This window comes from Melitaea cinxia, chromosome 30, assembly GCF_905220565.1.
Source record: "Melitaea cinxia chromosome 30, ilMelCinx1.1, whole genome shotgun sequence".
NCBI lineage: Eukaryota > Metazoa > Arthropoda > Insecta > Lepidoptera > Nymphalidae > Melitaea > Melitaea cinxia.
The window spans coordinates 3179924-3200375 of NC_059423.1; the positions used below are offsets into that span (position 1 = coordinate 3179924).

Below are 20452 nucleotides of genomic sequence, written 5' to 3' on the forward strand. Positions count from 1 at the left end.
ACCGACATGGGGGTCGTCAATATTATATTATTACTTTAGAAAAATTCTTACACAATTAAAGTTTCAGCAATTTTTTTTTATTTTTTCCTTTCTCTTTTCTCCGTTTCGAACACACCAAAAAATTTTGAATATTTTCTTCAACCATAAATATCACAGTTTAGATGAACTAACTTTTTTCATCATCCATTCAAACTTTTCAGCGGTACGGGTCAAGAATGAAGTTTTTAACGCAGGGGTTCCCAAACTTATTTTGTCTACTGCCCACTAAGAGAATAAATTATTTTATAGTGCCCCCTTTGAGCAATCTTTAAATGAATGTTGATGTTCACAAGTTGTAGTCGAGAGTCCTTATAGATTAAAGGACAAATCCAAACCTCTACACATCGCCACCATTTTTTTTTCTAGGTCTATTACCGCCCCCCATTAGTACTGCAGCACCCACAAGGGGGCGGGGAAACGCTGTTTTAACGTAATATACTTTGTCTAAGAGACTCAATCGAAAAGATTAACATAAAATATTAAAACAATTATTTTACTAAGCGATGAGCATACATATTTTCGGCGGGTCATTTTATTTATATACATAATATTTCACTTAATCAAATTTATATTTAAAAGTAAATAAATATTTATTATATATTAAATAATTCATGTTTTATTTAGTAGTTGTAAGTAACAATCGTTGGTATATGGAATATATAAATATGCCTAAAACACAAGTATCAAGTTACTGGGTACAGAAATCAGTCGAACGCGTGTTCATGTTAAAACTGTTTATTTCCTAATCGTTATTTACGTAATAGATAATTTGATTTGTTTTCCTTTTTTTTTTTAAATATAAATCCCTAATAGGTAAGTAGAGAGATATAGACTTTAATATCCCACTGCTGGACGTAGTCTCTTATCTCCATATAGGAGAAAGATTGGAGCTTAATCCACCACATTGCTCCTTGCGAGTTTGGACTTATTCTTTACTACGATAAGTGATCTTTGAGTTGGGGTGAGTAGACCCACAAGGGCAGACAACCGGACCGGAAACAAATATATACCACAACAATTGAACATTAACAAAACGTAAGTAAACTACTATCAATTAAATTTATTTGGGTTATTAGTTTACCCGTTTAGGCTGTAATGGAACATAAAAATCTACATACATACATACGAAAACATTACCCTCCTTCTGTAGTCGGGCAAAAAGTAACGTTTTGAAATGGCCCTTTTGTGCCCTCACGTTGTGCGGCGGTCACTTTCTATTCGACTTTGTAGTAAAACAATGGATTTTTGATTTAAATATTTATTTATGTAAAGCAGTTGCTGAACACCTTATAAAAAATTCATTAATTTCAACTTTATTTTAAAAACATATGTTTCATTTCAATTAGTTGAAGCGAAATAATTTTGTTTTCTACAAATTACGTAATATTGTATAAATTTAACAACCACCAATTTAATTGTATACCTAAGCTACAATGACATATGCAAAATGACGAACTTTGTACTTTGTAATTTATAAAATAAAAATAAAATAAAGTCAAGAGCCTACAATAGGATTAAATTGGGTAAGAATCCCGAAAAGACAATACAAATACAGGCTCAGACTATGGACAAAAATTTTGTGAAATATAGACAAAATTTCTCATTCGCGGCGATCAAACATACGCCTTATACACTTAACAGTCATAAGTATTAAATCCTGTGTCAATATGTACATATATGTAAACCGGATCATAGGGATATAGGATATAACTTATACCGACAGTGACATAAAACTTAATTCAGATAAAACCACAAGGTACGTCTAGTATTAAAATAAAAATACAATTTATATTATGCTTAACGTCAAAATATAAAATCAATAATATTTTGGAGAAGATTTGCTGCAAATTGAGTGTTAATGATGAACCAGCAGATGTAGCCTCGAATAACCGTAGTCACTACTTTATCCAGCAACTCCATTCTGAAAAGACAAGCAGGGAATTTCAATATTCGTTCTTAAACAAAAAATAAATTAAAAGTAAAAACTTAACAAAACAACAAGCTTTAATTTAAATAACTTATAATTTAAACCTTTACTATCAACATGTAATGTCATTACATAATACAAAAGCTTTTGAAGTCGGTTAAAATACTTTTGACTAAGTAACTTTTTCAAAACAGTAATAGAAAAAATTATAACAATATCTTAATATTGACGACGCGTTGGCACAACGGTCACAGCACTGATTTGTGACCATACAGATGTTTGCCGTTGTCTGTATGTTTGTGCAGTCCTTATGGGTCTCCACACCGTGCCTCGGAGAGCACGTTAAGCCAGCGGTAACGGTTGTGGTCCTGATAGCGATTGCTACTCATAGTAGGGAATATATCCGCCAACCCGCATTGGAGCAGCATGGTAGATTAAGCTCTGATCCTTCTCCTATATGTGGAAACAGGCCCATGCTCAGCAGTGGGATATTGCAGGCTGAAGCGAGTGATCTTAATACTCCTTCTTTTAGGGGCTATCTTGAATTTATTCATGCATTCATTCATTTATACTTGATTGTACACCAAAACTACATTTCAAACATTAAACACATTTAAAAACATTTACAGACTGTGAAGTACAATGGGCGGACTTATGGCTATTTACCCATTTCTTCCAGACAACCCTATTAAAGGAAGGATAAATTTAATACAATTTCGAGACAGGGTAGGTGGTGCAGTTACATGATAAACTTAAATGCTAATACATACACACTACGACTTATACAGAATACACATATAAATGCATACATACACTCACACATAAATACATACATACTTAATACATAACCATATTATAAACTAATAAATAAATAAAAAAATAATCATTATTATTACCATTAACAAAATTTATAATATACATATTAAACTCTGAGTGAAAAACATATTAGAACAAAACTCGTTGAATTTAGCTAGGAATCCTTGGGTTATATTCGCTTGAACAAAACTGATGCGTCTTCTGCTAGATAAAGGCCTCCTACTAGTCTAAAATTTAAGATTAATTCACAATACAACAGCGGCTTAGTTGATACCTTTCCTACTATGAATGAAATGTTCGCTATCAGATTTGATGTCTGTGACAACAATCGGGACCGATCTACGAGTAGTCAAAGCAAGCTGACAGAACAAAAACAAATATCCAAGAAAAAGCCCAGGAATATTTTTTATCGTGGATTTCCACGAAATCGGGATGTACGCAGAACCGCATTTACCTAGCGCCCAGATAGTTATGGTACTAACAAACATTATTCCATTAAATACGACAATTTTGCTAACAAAAACAACTAAAATCTCTAAGTAAAACGAAGGGGGTCACATTGCGACATATACTTTTTATCACATAATTCCCACGGAATCAGGATCCGGGTACAGCTAGTGAAAAATGAGTAATAGAAATAAAGGTGGTTCTAATAGATAAACCGTACCTTTTAAAGTGCGCTTTAGCCTTTGGTAAATCTTCCATTTTCTCGTGCAAAATAAAATTCTTTCCACCAATACAAGCGTTTATGAAATATTGTGGCATATCTATAGTTTCCATTTCATAGTAGAACGATTTTTTCTCTTCATCTCTGATTTTAGCACGAAGGGCGAGAAAATGATCATTTTTGAACGTCCATTGCTGGGTTACGTAGTAGTGAAGAGCAATATTGGCCACGTATATGCGACGTTGGAGTTTGAACAATCTGAAAAAATTGTAACAAAAATTTAAGAGATTCATTTTATAATGCTTTTTATAGCCGGCCCTGCGGTCACCAACCCGTCTGCCCGACGTGGTGACTATGGGTAACACACCCGAGTTCCCGAAATTTTTGGCGTGAACTTGGGGAAGCCTATGTGCAACAGTGGACTGCGATAGGCTGAAGTGTGTGAAGTGTGATTTTTAATAAATAGCAGCATAATAGCAGTCACAAAAATCTTCAGCATAGTGAGTAACTTCTAAAATGCAAGCTTAGTGTTGAAAAGACCAGAGCTTGAAAAGTTAATTTCGGATAAGTTTTTTTATGGTTTGATTTTTTTCTTCTTTTGGAAAAACATTTTGAAATCTGTAAAATAATAAATGAATTTAGTCAAATTAATATATATAGATGACTTACGATAATTACAGTCAGAAAATTATCAAGCTAGACTTACATCGGTTTGTTTCCGGTTATCCGAAGCACCAAATCCACTAAGAGGGCTGGAAGCAAGTGATAAAAGTACACCTAAAAATTAATGAGATATAAATTTAAATTGTGTTTTCAATAATAAAACAGCCATTAATTGATACTTCAAACAACACATAACAATTTTTTTTCTTCAAATCTACGTCAAGCATTACCAATTTCCTTCCCAACGATAGCATTCAAATATTACAATAATCGTATTTGCTATTAGTTACCTTAAAATTGTGAGCGACTCTTGATTTCGTTATTGATCCTCCAGCACGCCACAACATGCCTTCTATCGGAATTTCACGTATCGCTACATTTTTTCCGAAATCAACTATTTCACCTAACGTCATAGTTTTCATGTGGCTTGTCGAACAATTGTATATATCTATATCATCCGTTGGTTGTAGTCTGAAAAATTATAGAAGATGTAAATTAAAGTTCTGACACCTGACAACTACTACGGACAAGTCAGGTCAGATTTTGAGATTCGGTCACAACAACGTGATACATTCCAGAGAACAGAATAAAAGGTCGTAAACTGTTAGATCACAGCTTCTGATAAGGATAAGTATTGCTAAATTCACAATAGTGCAAAATTATTATGAAATGTAAACAAAATTGACTAGATTATGAAAAAAACCTTAAACACGGGGGAACATTTCAAAATTCTATATTTGCTAAATCGTAGTAAGAATAACCGATACACCAAAATCGAATCCACAAACATAAAGCGGAAAGCAATGTGAATGACGGCTGTCCCAATGGGCCTATCAATTGTCTATTAATCAAATATATAATTGTAACTTACTTCTTAACACCCCTCGCCCAAGCACCAGCAATAAAAGCCTTTATAGCAATGTCTACTGGGATATAATCTGATGTTAAATCCGGATCGGTGTACATAGTTCTTAGGATACCTAAAACATTAACTGAATACTTACACCACTACGAAGTAGTAACAATATTACATTATTAACATTTATTTAACATATGTATTACGAGTATATTATGTCATATTTAACATATGTAGTATATTATAACTGCTGCATGGTTACGGCAGAATAGAATATAGCCTCCCCCTCTCTTCCCGTGGTTATCGTAACAGGCGAATAAGGGATAACACAGTTCCACTATCACCTTGGAACTTAAAAAGCCGACCGATGGCGGGATAACTATCCACTGCTGGCTTTGAAATACACAGGCCGAAGACGGGCAGCAGCGTCTTCGGTGCGACAAAACCAGCCCTACGGTCACCAACCCGCCTGCCCAGCGTGGAAACTATGGGCAACACCCATTAGTGCACGCCATTTTCAGTGCGAACTTGTAGAGCCCTATGTCCAGCAGTGGACTGCGATAGGCTGAAGTGATTTAACATATTATCATTATTGCAACACTGAGAAACTTTACTTAACTTCATCATTCATCGTCATCATTTCAGCCTATTGCAGTCCACTGCTGGACATAGGCCTCCACAAGTTCGCGCCAAACTACTTTACTCACTTTATCTTATGATATCAATTTAGGAATTATATTGACTTGACTAGTTTTGGGTTCGATTCCCGCTTGGTCTGGGTGTAATATTTGTATTGGTACAGTCTGATCATCGTCAGAGTCTAATTTTACTTAAAATACCTTTGCCACTAGCCACCAGCATACCAACTGGACCGTTTAAATTCTCAATCCAACCCTCCGATGGTTCTTTGTAACTTGATATTACTGGAAAAAAAAACATTATTTTATTGAGGTAGTCAGGATATATCCTGTTTAAAATCTGGAGAAGTCTAAAAGCCTGGGAAGTACCTATTTTAAACCTGTAGAAAATCACAGCTAAATGATACTACACTCAAGTAGTGGTCTGTTCCTGAGCTAAGTAAGGTGGCCAGAGCTCCTAGGAAGGGTCAAGAGAAGGGTTGACGACGCCCTTACAATGCTTCTGGTGTTACAGGCGTCTGTCTATAGGTTACGGTAGCTTACCATCATGTGGACCTTACAGTTGTTTGCCGACCAAGTCGTGTAAAGTAAATCTTTAAAATACAGCAGATCCATTCTTTATAAAATGTACAGTGTTTTATTATTATTTATATCACTACGTGGTCCGTCTGATAGTAAGCAATTACTGTAGTTTATGGACGCCTACAATACTGGTAGATTAAAAAACATAAGAAGGTAAATACATTTACCATGAGCAGATTAATTACAGGAATGGGCTTCCTGCTCCTTATTGGAAGCAACAATCAACATATTTTGGTTTTATTTATATGGCTAAAATTTTAATGATTTGAGTGTTTTTTTTTTCATGCTATAAAAATACAAAGTAATATTTGCTTTTATTTACGTACCGATAGAAGGCCTCATAATGACAATTGGCAATTTCCCTTTCTGCTCGTACATCACGTGTTCCGCTAGCTGCTTTGTGAATACGTATGTATTAGGTAATTCGCCTAGGTACCTAAATAAAAATTAAAAAAGAAAATATTTAATTTATTTTCAACAAAAAAAAATGAAACGGAACGCTTAAATTGGGTATTTATAAAAGCTAACTAAGACCATAGACTTTCTAACTCAAACTGTTGTTTAAAGTACTATACAGATTTATATATCACACCCAGACTTGGATTCACTGCAAACCACGTCAACGGGTCTTTTAAGACTTTAGTTCAAATCAAAAAAATATATTATTCAACTCGGCTTCAAAAGCAATTTTTGAATCGCAATTTTACAAATTAAAATTATATAATTTAATTAATCAATTGTAATCAAGGTGATTTATCCATTTCTGAACTTAGATTTAGCAGGAAAGAATCGATAAGAATTTTCGCAGTTACTTTTCAAAAAAAATGTAATAGAGACTTGCTTGGGAGTAAGAACATTCAATGTATGGTCGTCCAATTTTTCACATATCTCCAGCGTATCCCTCCAGTCAGCAAAAGCGGGGTAAACGATTTCTTCAATACATTTTCTATTTGTATTTGCATATGACGTGGAAACGTGGACCAGAACCTTGAAATAATTGAGATAGGAAATATTCCTTAGATTTAATTTTGTTAGCACAAAATTATTACTTGATGTTACATAGCCTAGGTACTTTTACGTTTTAAATGATGCAGTATTATTAATAATGGTGTTAGCAGGCAAACGAAAAAAAAACCAACTTCAGTTATATCGACAATGTTGTATTCAGATCTCGATGAAATTTAAATGTGACCACATGATAAACATCGGTTTTCGATTAAATTAAAAATCATTAAAATCGGTACACCCAGTAAAAAGTTATGTGGATTTTTGAAAGTTTCCCTCGATTTCTCTGGAATCCCATTATCAGATCCTTGTTTCATTATTATGGTACCAACAAAAAACGAATTATCAAAATCGGTTCATAAACGACAGAGTTATCCCCGAACATACATAAAAATATATATACGGTCGAATTGAGTAACCTCCTCTTTTTTGAAATCTGTTAAAAACTAAAAATGCTTCAGAACGCAAGTCTTACAAACGCCAATTTTCTTCCTACTTATTTATAATATCGGTATCGATTTTTTCTGATACATATAAACAACGAATAATTAAAAAATACGTACTTCTAAATTCCTGATCTCTTTAGCAAGTTCTACAACTTCTCTCGTCCCTCGGAGATTGAGCATCGCAGCGGCTTTTAAAGAGTCATCAAATCTATAAACGATATATTGAAATATGTCACAAACATTTTCTTCGTTCTCAATCAAGTATTATATAGTCACTAGCTGTGCTTACGACTTCGTTTGCATGGAAATTAACTAAAAAGTTATTGTACAGTTTGCAGAGTTATAAAAAAAAAACGAAAATAAAAGTAGCTTAAGTTACTCTCTATTACATCAGCTATCTGCCAGTGAAAGTCCCGTCAAAATCGGTCCAGCCATTTCAGAGGTTAACCGGAACAAACAGACAGACAGAAAGACAGACGAGAAATTTTAAAAAAATCATTTTGGTATATGTGTCATGTATACATCCATATGCATTTAGTAAAAAGCGGTAATTTTAATATTACAAACAGACACTCCAATTTTATTCATTTGTATAAATGTATATGTGTCACAAACATTGTCTTCATTCTCAATCAAGTATTGATATAATCATTATATAGGTTACGGCTTCTTTTTACCTTGCTTCTAATATAAACATGTACCTATTCTGTATATTTCTTTTCCTACATGTCCTGTATAGATACTCTGCTGTTACATTTATTGCATACTAGCTGTACCCTGCGCGCGTTACTACGCTTTTTTTTGGTCGTACCAACTCAGAAACCTTTCTGGGCACATGTACAACACTTTGCTGGGGATCATGACATGATCAAATGCATAGTTTACGATTCTATAAAGGACATATATATAGATAACCAAAATGACAACTAATATTTCAGCTAAAAAATAAAGTGCTAAACGAATTATTTTCGTTATTGTTTGATAGTTAATGATTGCGTATAATTATTATGCTATAAAGAAGAACATTTTCTCCAACTTTACTGTGTTTTGATATTTGTAGTGTAAAATGAAGAAAAAGAAAAATTAACTACACGTACCTTACGCTAGCAGCGACGTGGAAAACAATCTGAGCCCTATTTATAATTAGCGCCCTGTCTTCATCTGACATCCCTGAAAAAACAGTCAAATACTGCTTATTAAAATAAAAATACTATAATTACCAAAAACATATATATTTATTAAACGCGTTCCTTAATTGCGTTTTTAGATCAAACTTAGTTATAGGAAAATACTGGGGTATTAAATATGGGGTACTAGATAGAAAAATAGAAACTAAAACCTGCCTACGACAAAAAAAATAGTACATCACGTTGTGTCCTTTAGAGGGTTCCGCATTCAATTTAATGTGACACCAGAGGCGGCTCATCCTAAAGAGTCCATCTACTAAAACTACATAGGTAATCTTAAAACTACATTTCTTTATATCACATAATATCCTTCAGACAGACAGACAGACAGACAGACAGACAGACAGACAGACAGACAGACAGACAGACAGACAGACAGACAGACAGACAGACAGACAGACAGACAGACAGACAGACAGACAGACAGACAGACAGACAGACAGACAGACAGACAGACAGACAGACAGACAGACAGACAGACAGACAGACAGACAGACAGACAGACAGACAGACAGACAGACAGACAGACAGACAGACAGACAGACAGACAGACAGACAGACAGACAGACAGACAGACAGACAGACAGACAGACAGACAGACAGACAGACAGACAGACAGACAGACAGACAGACAGACAGACAGACAGACAGACAGACAGACAGACAGACAGACAGACAGACAGACAGACAGACAGACAGACAGACAGACAGACAGACAGACAGACAGACAGACAGACAGACAGACAGACAGACAGACAGACAGACAGACAGACAGACAGACAGACAGACAGACAGACAGACAGACAGACAGACAGACAGACAGACAGACAGACAGACAGACAGACAGACAGACAGACAGACAGACAGACAGACAGACAGACAGACAGACAGACAGACAGACAGACAGACAGACAGACAGACAGACAGACAGACAGACAGACAGACAGACAGACAGACAGACAGACAGACAGACAGACAGACAGACAGACAGACAGACAGACAGACAGACAGACAGACAGACAGACAGACAGACAGACAGACAGACAGACAGACAGACAGACAGACAGACAGACAGACAGACAGACAGACAGACAGACAGACAGACAGACAGACAGACAGACAGACAGACAGACAGACAGACAGACAGACAGACAGACAGACAGACAGACAGACAGACAGACAGACAGACAGACAGACAGACAGACAGACAGACAGACAGACAGACAGACAGACAGACAGACAGACAGACAGACAGACAGACAGACAGACAGACAGACAGACAGACAGACAGACAGACAGACAGACAGACAGACAGACAGACAGACAGACAGACAGACAGACAGACAGACAGACAGACAGACAGACAGACAGACAGACAGACAGACAGACAGACAGACAGACAGACAGACAGACAGACAGACAGACAGACAGACAGACAGACAGACAGACAGACAGACAGACAGACAGACAGACAGACAGACAGACAGACAGACAGACAGACAGACAGACAGACAGACAGACAGACAGACAGACAGACAGACAGACAGACAGACAGACAGACAGACAGACAGACAGACAGACAGACAGACAGACAGACAGACAGACAGACAGACAGACAGACAGACAGACAGACAGACAGACAGACAGACAGACAGACAGACAGACAGACAGACAGACAGACAGACAGACAGACAGACAGACAGACAGACAGACAGACAGACAGACAGACAGACAGACAGACAGACAGACAGACAGACAGACAGACAGACAGACAGACAGACAGACAGACAGACAGACAGACAGACAGACAGACAGACAGACAGACAGACAGACAGACAGACAGACAGACAGACAGACAGACAGACAGACAGACAGACAGACAGACAGACAGACAGACAGACAGACAGACAGACAGACAGACAGACAGACAGACAGACAGACAGACAGACAGACAGACAGACAGACAGACAGACAGACAGACAGACAGACAGACAGACAGACAGACAGACAGACAGACAGACAGACAGACAGACAGACAGACAGACAGACAGACAGACAGACAGACAGACAGACAGACAGACAGACAGACAGACAGACAGACAGACAGACAGACAGACAGACAGACAGACAGACAGACAGACAGACAGACAGACAGACAGACAGACAGACAGACAGACAGACAGACAGACAGACAGACAGACAGACAGACAGACAGACAGACAGACAGACAGACAGACAGACAGACAGACAGACAGACAGACAGACAGACAGACAGACAGACAGACAGACAGACAGACAGACAGACAGACAGACAGACAGACAGACAGACAGACAGACAGACAGACAGACAGACAGACAGACAGACAGACAGACAGACAGACAGACAGACAGACAGACAGACAGACAGACAGACAGACAGACAGACAGACAGACAGACAGACAGACAGACAGACAGACAGACAGACAGACAGACAGACAGACAGACAGACAGACAGACAGACAGACAGACAGACAGACAGACAGACAGACAGACAGACAGACAGACAGACAGACAGACAGACAGACAGACAGACAGACAGACAGACAGACAGACAGACAGACAGACAGACAGACAGACAGACAGACAGACAGACAGACAGACAGACAGACAGACAGACAGACAGACAGACAGACAGACAGACAGACAGACAGACAGACAGACAGACAGACAGACAGACAGACAGACAGACAGACAGACAGACAGACAGACAGACAGACAGACAGACAGACAGACAGACAGACAGACAGACAGACAGACAGACAGACAGACAGACAGACAGACAGACAGACAGACAGACAGACAGACAGACAGACAGACAGACAGACAGACAGACAGACAGACAGACAGACAGACAGACAGACAGACAGACAGACAGACAGACAGACAGACAGACAGACAGACAGACAGACAGACAGACAGACAGACAGACAGACAGACAGACAGACAGACAGACAGACAGACAGACAGACAGACAGACAGACAGACAGACAGACAGACAGACAGACAGACAGACAGACAGACAGACAGACAGACAGACAGACAGACAGACAGACAGACAGACAGACAGACAGACAGACAGACAGACAGACAGACAGACAGACAGACAGACAGACAGACAGACAGACAGACAGACAGACAGACAGACAGACAGACAGACAGACAGACAGACAGACAGACAGACAGACAGACAGACAGACAGACAGACAGACAGACAGACAGACAGACAGACAGACAGACAGACAGACAGACAGACAGACAGACAGACAGACAGACAGACAGACAGACAGACAGACAGACAGACAGACAGACAGACAGACAGACAGACAGACAGACAGACAGACAGACAGACAGACAGACAGACAGACAGACAGACAGACAGACAGACAGACAGACAGACAGACAGACAGACAGACAGACAGACAGACAGACAGACAGACAGACAGACAGACAGACAGACAGACAGACAGACAGACAGACAGACAGACAGACAGACAGACAGACAGACAGACAGACAGACAGACAGACAGACAGACAGACAGACAGACAGACAGACAGACAGACAGACAGACAGACAGACAGACAGACAGACAGACAGACAGACAGACAGACAGACAGACAGACAGACAGACAGACAGACAGACAGACAGACAGACAGACAGACAGACAGACAGACAGACAGACAGACAGACAGACAGACAGACAGACAGACAGACAGACAGACAGACAGACAGACAGACAGACAGACAGACAGACAGACAGACAGACAGACAGACAGACAGACAGACAGACAGACAGACAGACAGACAGACAGACAGACAGACAGACAGACAGACAGACAGACAGACAGACAGACAGACAGACAGACAGACAGACAGACAGACAGACAGACAGACAGACAGACAGACAGACAGACAGACAGACAGACAGACAGACAGACAGACAGACAGACAGACAGACAGACAGACAGACAGACAGACAGACAGACAGACAGACAGACAGACAGACAGACAGACAGACAGACAGACAGACAGACAGACAGACAGACAGACAGACAGACAGACAGACAGACAGACAGACAGACAGACAGACAGACAGACAGACAGACAGACAGACAGACAGACAGACAGACAGACAGACAGACAGACAGACAGACAGACAGACAGACAGACAGACAGACAGACAGACAGACAGACAGACAGACAGACAGACAGACAGACAGACAGACAGACAGACAGACAGACAGACAGACAGACAGACAGACAGACAGACAGACAGACAGACAGACAGACAGACAGACAGACAGACAGACAGACAGACAGACAGACAGACAGACAGACAGACAGACAGACAGACAGACAGACAGACAGACAGACAGACAGACAGACAGACAGACAGACAGACAGACAGACAGACAGACAGACAGACAGACAGACAGACAGACAGACAGACAGACAGACAGACAGACAGACAGACAGACAGACAGACAGACAGACAGACAGACAGACAGACAGACAGACAGACAGACAGACAGACAGACAGACAGACAGACAGACAGACAGACAGACAGACAGACAGACAGACAGACAGACAGACAGACAGACAGACAGACAGACAGACAGACAGACAGACAGACAGACAGACAGACAGACAGACAGACAGACAGACAGACAGACAGACAGACAGACAGACAGACAGACAGACAGACAGACAGACAGACAGACAGACAGACAGACAGACAGACAGACAGACAGACAGACAGACAGACAGACAGACAGACAGACAGACAGACAGACAGACAGACAGACAGACAGACAGACAGACAGACAGACAGACAGACAGACAGACAGACAGACAGACAGACAGACAGACAGACAGACAGACAGACAGACAGACAGACAGACAGACAGACAGACAGACAGACAGACAGACAGACAGACAGACAGACAGACAGACAGACAGACAGTTTTTTTTTGTGATCAATCCATCCCATCAAAATAAAGTCACGGGCCGCTTCTGTGTGATATCATATAGCCTATAACAAGCGGACAACTAAGACGCTCTTATGATATCTCATTTGTTTAAATATAATAATTACTACTTTTACGAAATTAATCTGTGGAATGTTATGTTATGTTGCGATTATGCAATCGTGTCAAAAATCATAATTATTGATAAAAACGGTATCGAATTCAAGACAATTTGTTTTGACAGGTTATTCTTAGGCTGTGCCTACTCTCATTGTTAAACCGACCAATGTTAAAAACACAACACTTTGTTCGAATTCCATATGACGCGCGACATTATAAAATTGTTGGATTATATAATGTCCCACTGTTATTTCTAACATTTTGTTAGCGATTGTAGGCAGAAGTTTCAAAAAAGGCCCGTCGTCGATTCGAGCGAAGCGCTGATATCGCATATATTACGACGGGTTTTTTAGTTGAAGCGGATTTAAATTGAATTACGGTTTATTTATTTTTTTAAATATGTACTGTTCATGTTTTATATATCATTTTTAGTAACATGACAAGGTAGTCAGTACCTTTCTGCCTATATGGAATGCACGCTACGGCATAGACCTCCATAATTTCGTGCTAAAAATGGCGTGAACTCATGTGTTTTTCCCATAGTCACCATGCTGGGCAGGCGTGCTGGTGACCACAGGGCTGGCTTTGTCGCACCAAAGACGCTGCTGCCCGTCTTCGGCCTGTGTATTTCAAAGCCAGCAATTGGATGGTTATCCCTACATTGGTCGGCTTTTTAAATTCCAAAGTAGTAGTGGAACTGTGTTATCCCTTAGTCGCATCTTACGACAACCACGGGAAAAGAGAGGGAGATTATATTATTACTGCCGTAGCCACACTGAAAATAACTACAAATAGACTAATAAAATTATAATCCTGCTTTTGGCTTTGCAGTAGATGAGTAAAAATTTGCTATGTAAGAAAATGTCTTACCTAGACCTAATTCACTCGCATCTCCGGCGATGAAAAATACCTTCTCGAACATATGCGGTTTCTCTTTTCTTAGACGGTCGAAACACTGAAAAAAAAACAATTCATTCATTTTAAGCTATAGCTTCTATCGCGGGCATTGAGCGCGGGGACCGAATCCAGAAATTCGGTAACGAAAAAAACCTCACGCTCCCCACTCCGACGGCACGGAGGTGTGGCTTGAAGGCCGTGCATCGTCTAACGTCGTTTCAGTTCGGCAGTCTTCGACACGGCGTTGTGTGCGTGCGTTAAGTCGCAAACTTATGTTTCTTATTTCAGTTATCATAAACCTATAGTTTCAATGATAAATATTCCTGAATAACCCACAGCTACTGTAAGATAATAAAACCCACATGTATTGTAAAATAATAAAAATATTTTAAACAATATTAACTTTTTATTTATTTAATAAAAGAAAAAAAAAATGTTTTCTTATCGGTCACCACGCTCAAAAAGTGTAACTTGAATTAATATCAAAGAAAAAGAAATACTGCATAAATAAAATAAATAAATAATTATAATTGCATAAGTTGATATAAAATGCTATGCAATAGCTTTACCGCGGCAGTCCCCGAGTGCCACACATTTTTTTTTAATTACATTATTCAGTAAAATTATACTGCAAAAAATATATAGCTCCAGACCTGTGCTAAGTTAGAACTCTAAGAGACGCGTTGTGTTGATATTGGGGATAGAGTCGGCACGCACTTGCGATGCTTCTAGTGTTGCATGCGTCTATAGGCTAAAATAACCGCTTGTTAAGACTGACTGTATGATTTTTGGTTACCTTAGTGGTTGATAAAAATATATAAATTTGTCGTATATCTATGCAAATAAATAAAAACTGGAGTGTCTGTTTGTAATATTAAAATAACAAATTTTTACTAAATGCATATGGATGATATATACACGATACATATACCACAATAACATTTTTTATAATTTTTGTCTGTCTGTCTGTCTGTCTGTCTATCTCCCCGTTTGTTCCAACTTATATCCAAAACAGCTGGACTGATTTTGACGAGACTTTCACTGGCAGATTGCTGATACAGTAAGAAGTAACTTAGGCTACACTTATTGTAGAAATTAATTTATTTTATATAATTTTTTTTTTGTAAAATTCCACGCAGACAAAGTCGCGTGCACAGCTAGTTATTTAATAAAAATGTTAATAACTAGCCTATTTCATTATGGTTATTTACACATAGATTTTGAGATAATTATGTTCAAAAGTAATATAATGATTTTGAATCTATTAATGAAAACAGTATTAAAAAAAAAGACTTAAAATGTAAAGGTAATAAAATATTCTGAATTAAAATCATAGCTTACGACGTTTAAAAACCATTCTATGGATAGTAAAAAAATGAAATCCCGTTAAAACCTCATTTGTTTACCTATTGCGTACGAACCCGCAACCGCTAGCGCAACAGCCAACAAGTCAGTGCTGTGACCGTTGCGCCAACGCGTCGTATAGTAATAAAAAATCGAGTAAAAAAACTGAAATTCCGTTAAAACTTCATTTGTTTTACCTATTACGTGTTTGTTAATAAAACATACAAAAACAGAATTATTAATGAAATGTTATCCCTTTGCAAATAACGAAAATTTTGAACTATGAATCTCAAGATCCTGGAGCACACTTACTCTAGAAGCACATAAATCAGTCAGCCTTTCTTCTGCTTTAACACCTTTTTTAGATCTCAACAACAAATAGATTCTGTCAAGATCTGAACAAGAATATAACAGCTTCTCAACTAGCACTTTACCCATGAAACCTGTAAAAAGAAACATAAGAAATATACAACACCAGATAAGACGCCCGTCTGTTTCCGTCATATTCGTAAATCCGCAGAGGAGCGTGGTAGATTAAGCTTCGATCCTTCTCATACACGGAAAAAGATATATATGCCACCAGTGGGATGTTAAAAGCTGAATCGATTCTTGTCATACTTACTTCTCCATATGTATTAATTGTATAATGATGGTTTCTAGCCTAAGTATTGAAAAAACTAAAACACTGAGAAATTATTAAATCGGAACAGCAGGTCTACAATTTTCGATCCTAAATAAAATGTTCTTGTTATAGCGGTGATGGAAAACCGGCAGTTTGTTTTCGATGCTATCGTTTAATTGTTATTCAAAAAATATATTTTTTATCAAATCGAATCAATAATACATTATTCAAATATGCTACAAAAGCACCTTCGAATCAACATCTTATAAATTAAAATGTTAATTATTGTTAAAAGTGATGCCACAACCGATTCGGAATGTATATTCTGCAGAGAGTTGCAAAATCGTTTGTGGGATTTATTATACATGCGAATAAGATAACCCAAGACGGTGACGCTTACTTTGCGTTGTTGTAGTTACAATTTTGTTATTCATTCTCGTGTTTTATTGCGATTCGTTTATTTATTTATTAATTATATGAATCACCCCAACATTTTATGTGAATACTAGCAACCCGCCCCGGCTTCGCACGGGTGCAATGCTGATACTAAATATACTACAGAATGTCTTTATTTATAGTGTGAAGCTAGCTTATAGCATGGTTATTAACATAATAACAACAACATTCAATGTCGTTAGATTACATGTTGTTACAGAATGCGTTGAATAAATAAAGGTTCACTGCTCGTTCCCCGTAGGTGATAGCGTGATAATATGTAGTCTATATGCTGACCCAACTTCTTATAATATTTGTGCCAAATTTGAAGTAAATCCATGCAGTACTTTTTGAGTTTATCCCGGACATAGATACAGACAAACAGACCAAAAATTCTAAAAACTAAATTTTTGGCTTCGGTGTCGATTGTAGATCACACCCCATGTATTCTTTTAAAAAAATATTCAATGTACAGTTTTGACTTTCCTACCATTTTATTATATGTATAGATAATACAGTAATTATCTTTCCTTAGGTTTAAAAATACATATAATTTTACTTAGTTACATTTGTGAAGCAGTGACAACAAAGTGTTGTGTGTTAACAAATGTAGTCTTGATTTAAAAAAAAATCATTAAACATTCTATGACGAAACGTTGGCACAACGGTCACAGCACTGTTTTATGGCTATCAAGGCCTGCCCATGTTGGTTATAAAGCCTATTTTTTTATATATTTATATTATTACAACAATAATAGTTTAAGTAGTATTATATAACAGGTATTAGCTAACTTAATAAAGTATAATATAAAATAATAATCCGCCAAAAAAACTGAAAAGCAAAAACTAATAAAATACTTAAATAATTTAAATTAACCTCGATAACTAAGTTCTTAAACTAATGTACCTATATGTAAGTATACCTAAGTAATTTTGAGTCGGCACTAAACAAGCAAAATAATTAGTAACGCCTCTCGCCTCTTATATATATTTTTATAATTAATTAATTTAATTATAGCTACACAAGGTTGACAAACTTTTTTAATTACGAATGCTGAGGAGCGAGGTCTACCATTCAAGGGTGATAAATGAAAATTCCACTGAATTTTGGATCTAAATTTATTCCTACTATTAAACTATGATAGATTAACGTTTCTTAATTTTAAGAAAACAATAGTATCATTGACAATAAGACTCTATTTATTTCCAAATTATAATTCAAATGCTTAACATGGGCAACGCAAACATAACACTAAGCGTGTTGTGTGTTTTCTTGGCATTCAAAAGCAAGTTGTTTGTTCACGTCGTCATAATTTACTCTATTCCTATCAACTTTAAAAAATTAGTGATGTTTTATCTAAAATAAATGCTATGATGCAAATATCATCAATAAGAAATGGCAAATGCTTGATAAATATTAAAAAACGAAAAGAACCTAGAATTGATCCCTGTGAAACGCCCTTTTTTAGAATTGATCCAGAAAATTTCGTTCCATATACTTGTTAATTATTACCTGTGAAACCTGTTGAATCCTATTAGCTAGATGTGAAGCAATGATATTAAGAGCTTTACTATTAACACTACTCGAGTTTGCTTGATACAGTGATACAGTTGTCTATGCAATCAAACGCCTTTGATAAATCATAAAATATACTCCTCTCTCCCAAGCGTCATATATATTATACATAATAAGATAATGCTTGAGAAGTAGCATAACAACATTTGTCGTGAGCGACCTCTATATTATTATATATTATTATATTATTATAATAATATAGAGGTTGCTCACGACGAGCGACCTCTAGTGCAACCATATTATTCACTGTGAAAATGCAACTAACCTTAAAATTAATAATTATGTATACATATAAATAAATGAATAAATATATATACAGATTAAAATTTCAATTGCGTCTCATAGATGGTAATGATCACAAGTTTGGTCTCACGGCGTTCACAGTTTGAGATTTTTCCTAATACCCTAGAATAAGATTCTTATCTTACCAGGGGCAGTTAAATAAGAGGAGATTACTAATCTATAGTGGCCGTAAATACTTAACGCTCCCACTAAGAATTTCTCTTGTGTCAGGCGTACATTCAATAAACAAGGACAAATGCCCAGATGCAATTGCCCCACCGCAAACATCTGTATGTAGCCCTAGCGACTGCTAGAGCAACAGCCAGTGACATGTGACCACTGTTCCAACGCATCATAAAATTATATAATTACTAGCTGACCCCGCAAACGTTGTTTTGCCATATATGTTATTAACCACCTTAACCCCCCCCCCCTCCCTTATTACTTAGGGCTATAAAATATGGATGTTGGCCGATTCTCAAACCTACCCGATATGCACACAAAATTTCATAAAAATCGGTCCTGCCGTTCCGCCTACCAAGGAGTATTGTAACTAACATTGTGACACGAGAATTTTACATATAAGATAATTTTAATATAATAATTATTTCTAGTAAATTAGTAAATTACATATATCGGAAGTTGTAAAACTTCACTAAACAAGACTACTTTGACTAAATGTAACTTAACGAGATATATAAAGGAAGTTTTAAAGAAACAATACTCACCAGAACCCCCGGTAATAAAAATCGTTTTTCCCTTGTAATACTCTGCTATAGCGGGCCTATTTTCAAGGTCGCGGTCGTCCAAGAAGTCCATATTGACTCTGAAATAAAAAAAATTCGCTTTATTAAAATTAACAAAATATCCAACTGTGTGTATGTTAAAAGGTTGAAGAGCGAAAAACTACTGAGTCATTAGTGTTCAAATTTTGTATATCATTTATGTAGAATAGGCTAGTAGTGTGCAGTGTGGTACAATTAGAATAAATTTAGTTTATTATTAAAATAATTAAAAAATCGTGATGTAAAAGATTTTTTACTTTTTTTTTTTTGTTAAAGCCAACTATTTTCAGTATTACAATTATATCAATAAAGAAAAATTATAAAAATGATTGAAAAAAAAATTATATCTAGATTTGAAAAAAAAACCACGAGAAATTTTCAAAAAGTACATGTTCCGCCGGCCTCGCCCATGTATTGTTAAAAATATTTTTGATAAAGGGCCTCGCGTTTCCCGGGTATATAGTAGTTTCCTTGCTCTAGCTCTATCGACTGAGAAACAGCACTAAAACAATTAACCACTAACGAAGCATGATGAACAATTAATATTACTTCAAAAAG

At 37.1% G+C, this 20452-nt stretch overlaps 1 protein-coding gene across 1 annotated transcript; it reads right to left on the reverse strand.

The window, feature by feature from the left end:
* Positions 1–1779: 1779 nt before the first annotated feature.
* On the reverse strand, positions 1780–19928 carry LOC123668320 (fatty acyl-CoA reductase 1-like). Its single transcript, XM_045602079.1, has 13 exons — positions 19838–19928; positions 16507–16637; positions 14824–14908; positions 8737–8809; positions 7757–7847; positions 7030–7175; positions 6515–6624; positions 5808–5891; positions 4984–5092; positions 4403–4583; positions 4156–4226; positions 3450–3707; positions 1780–1960 (listed from the first exon to the last, which is right to left on the reverse strand). Exons 1-13 carry the CDS (start codon positions 19926–19928, stop codon positions 1843–1845), a joined length of 1548 nt encoding a protein of 515 aa, XP_045458035.1. The 3' UTR covers positions 1780–1842.
* Between the last annotated feature and the right edge of the window lie 524 nt (positions 19929–20452).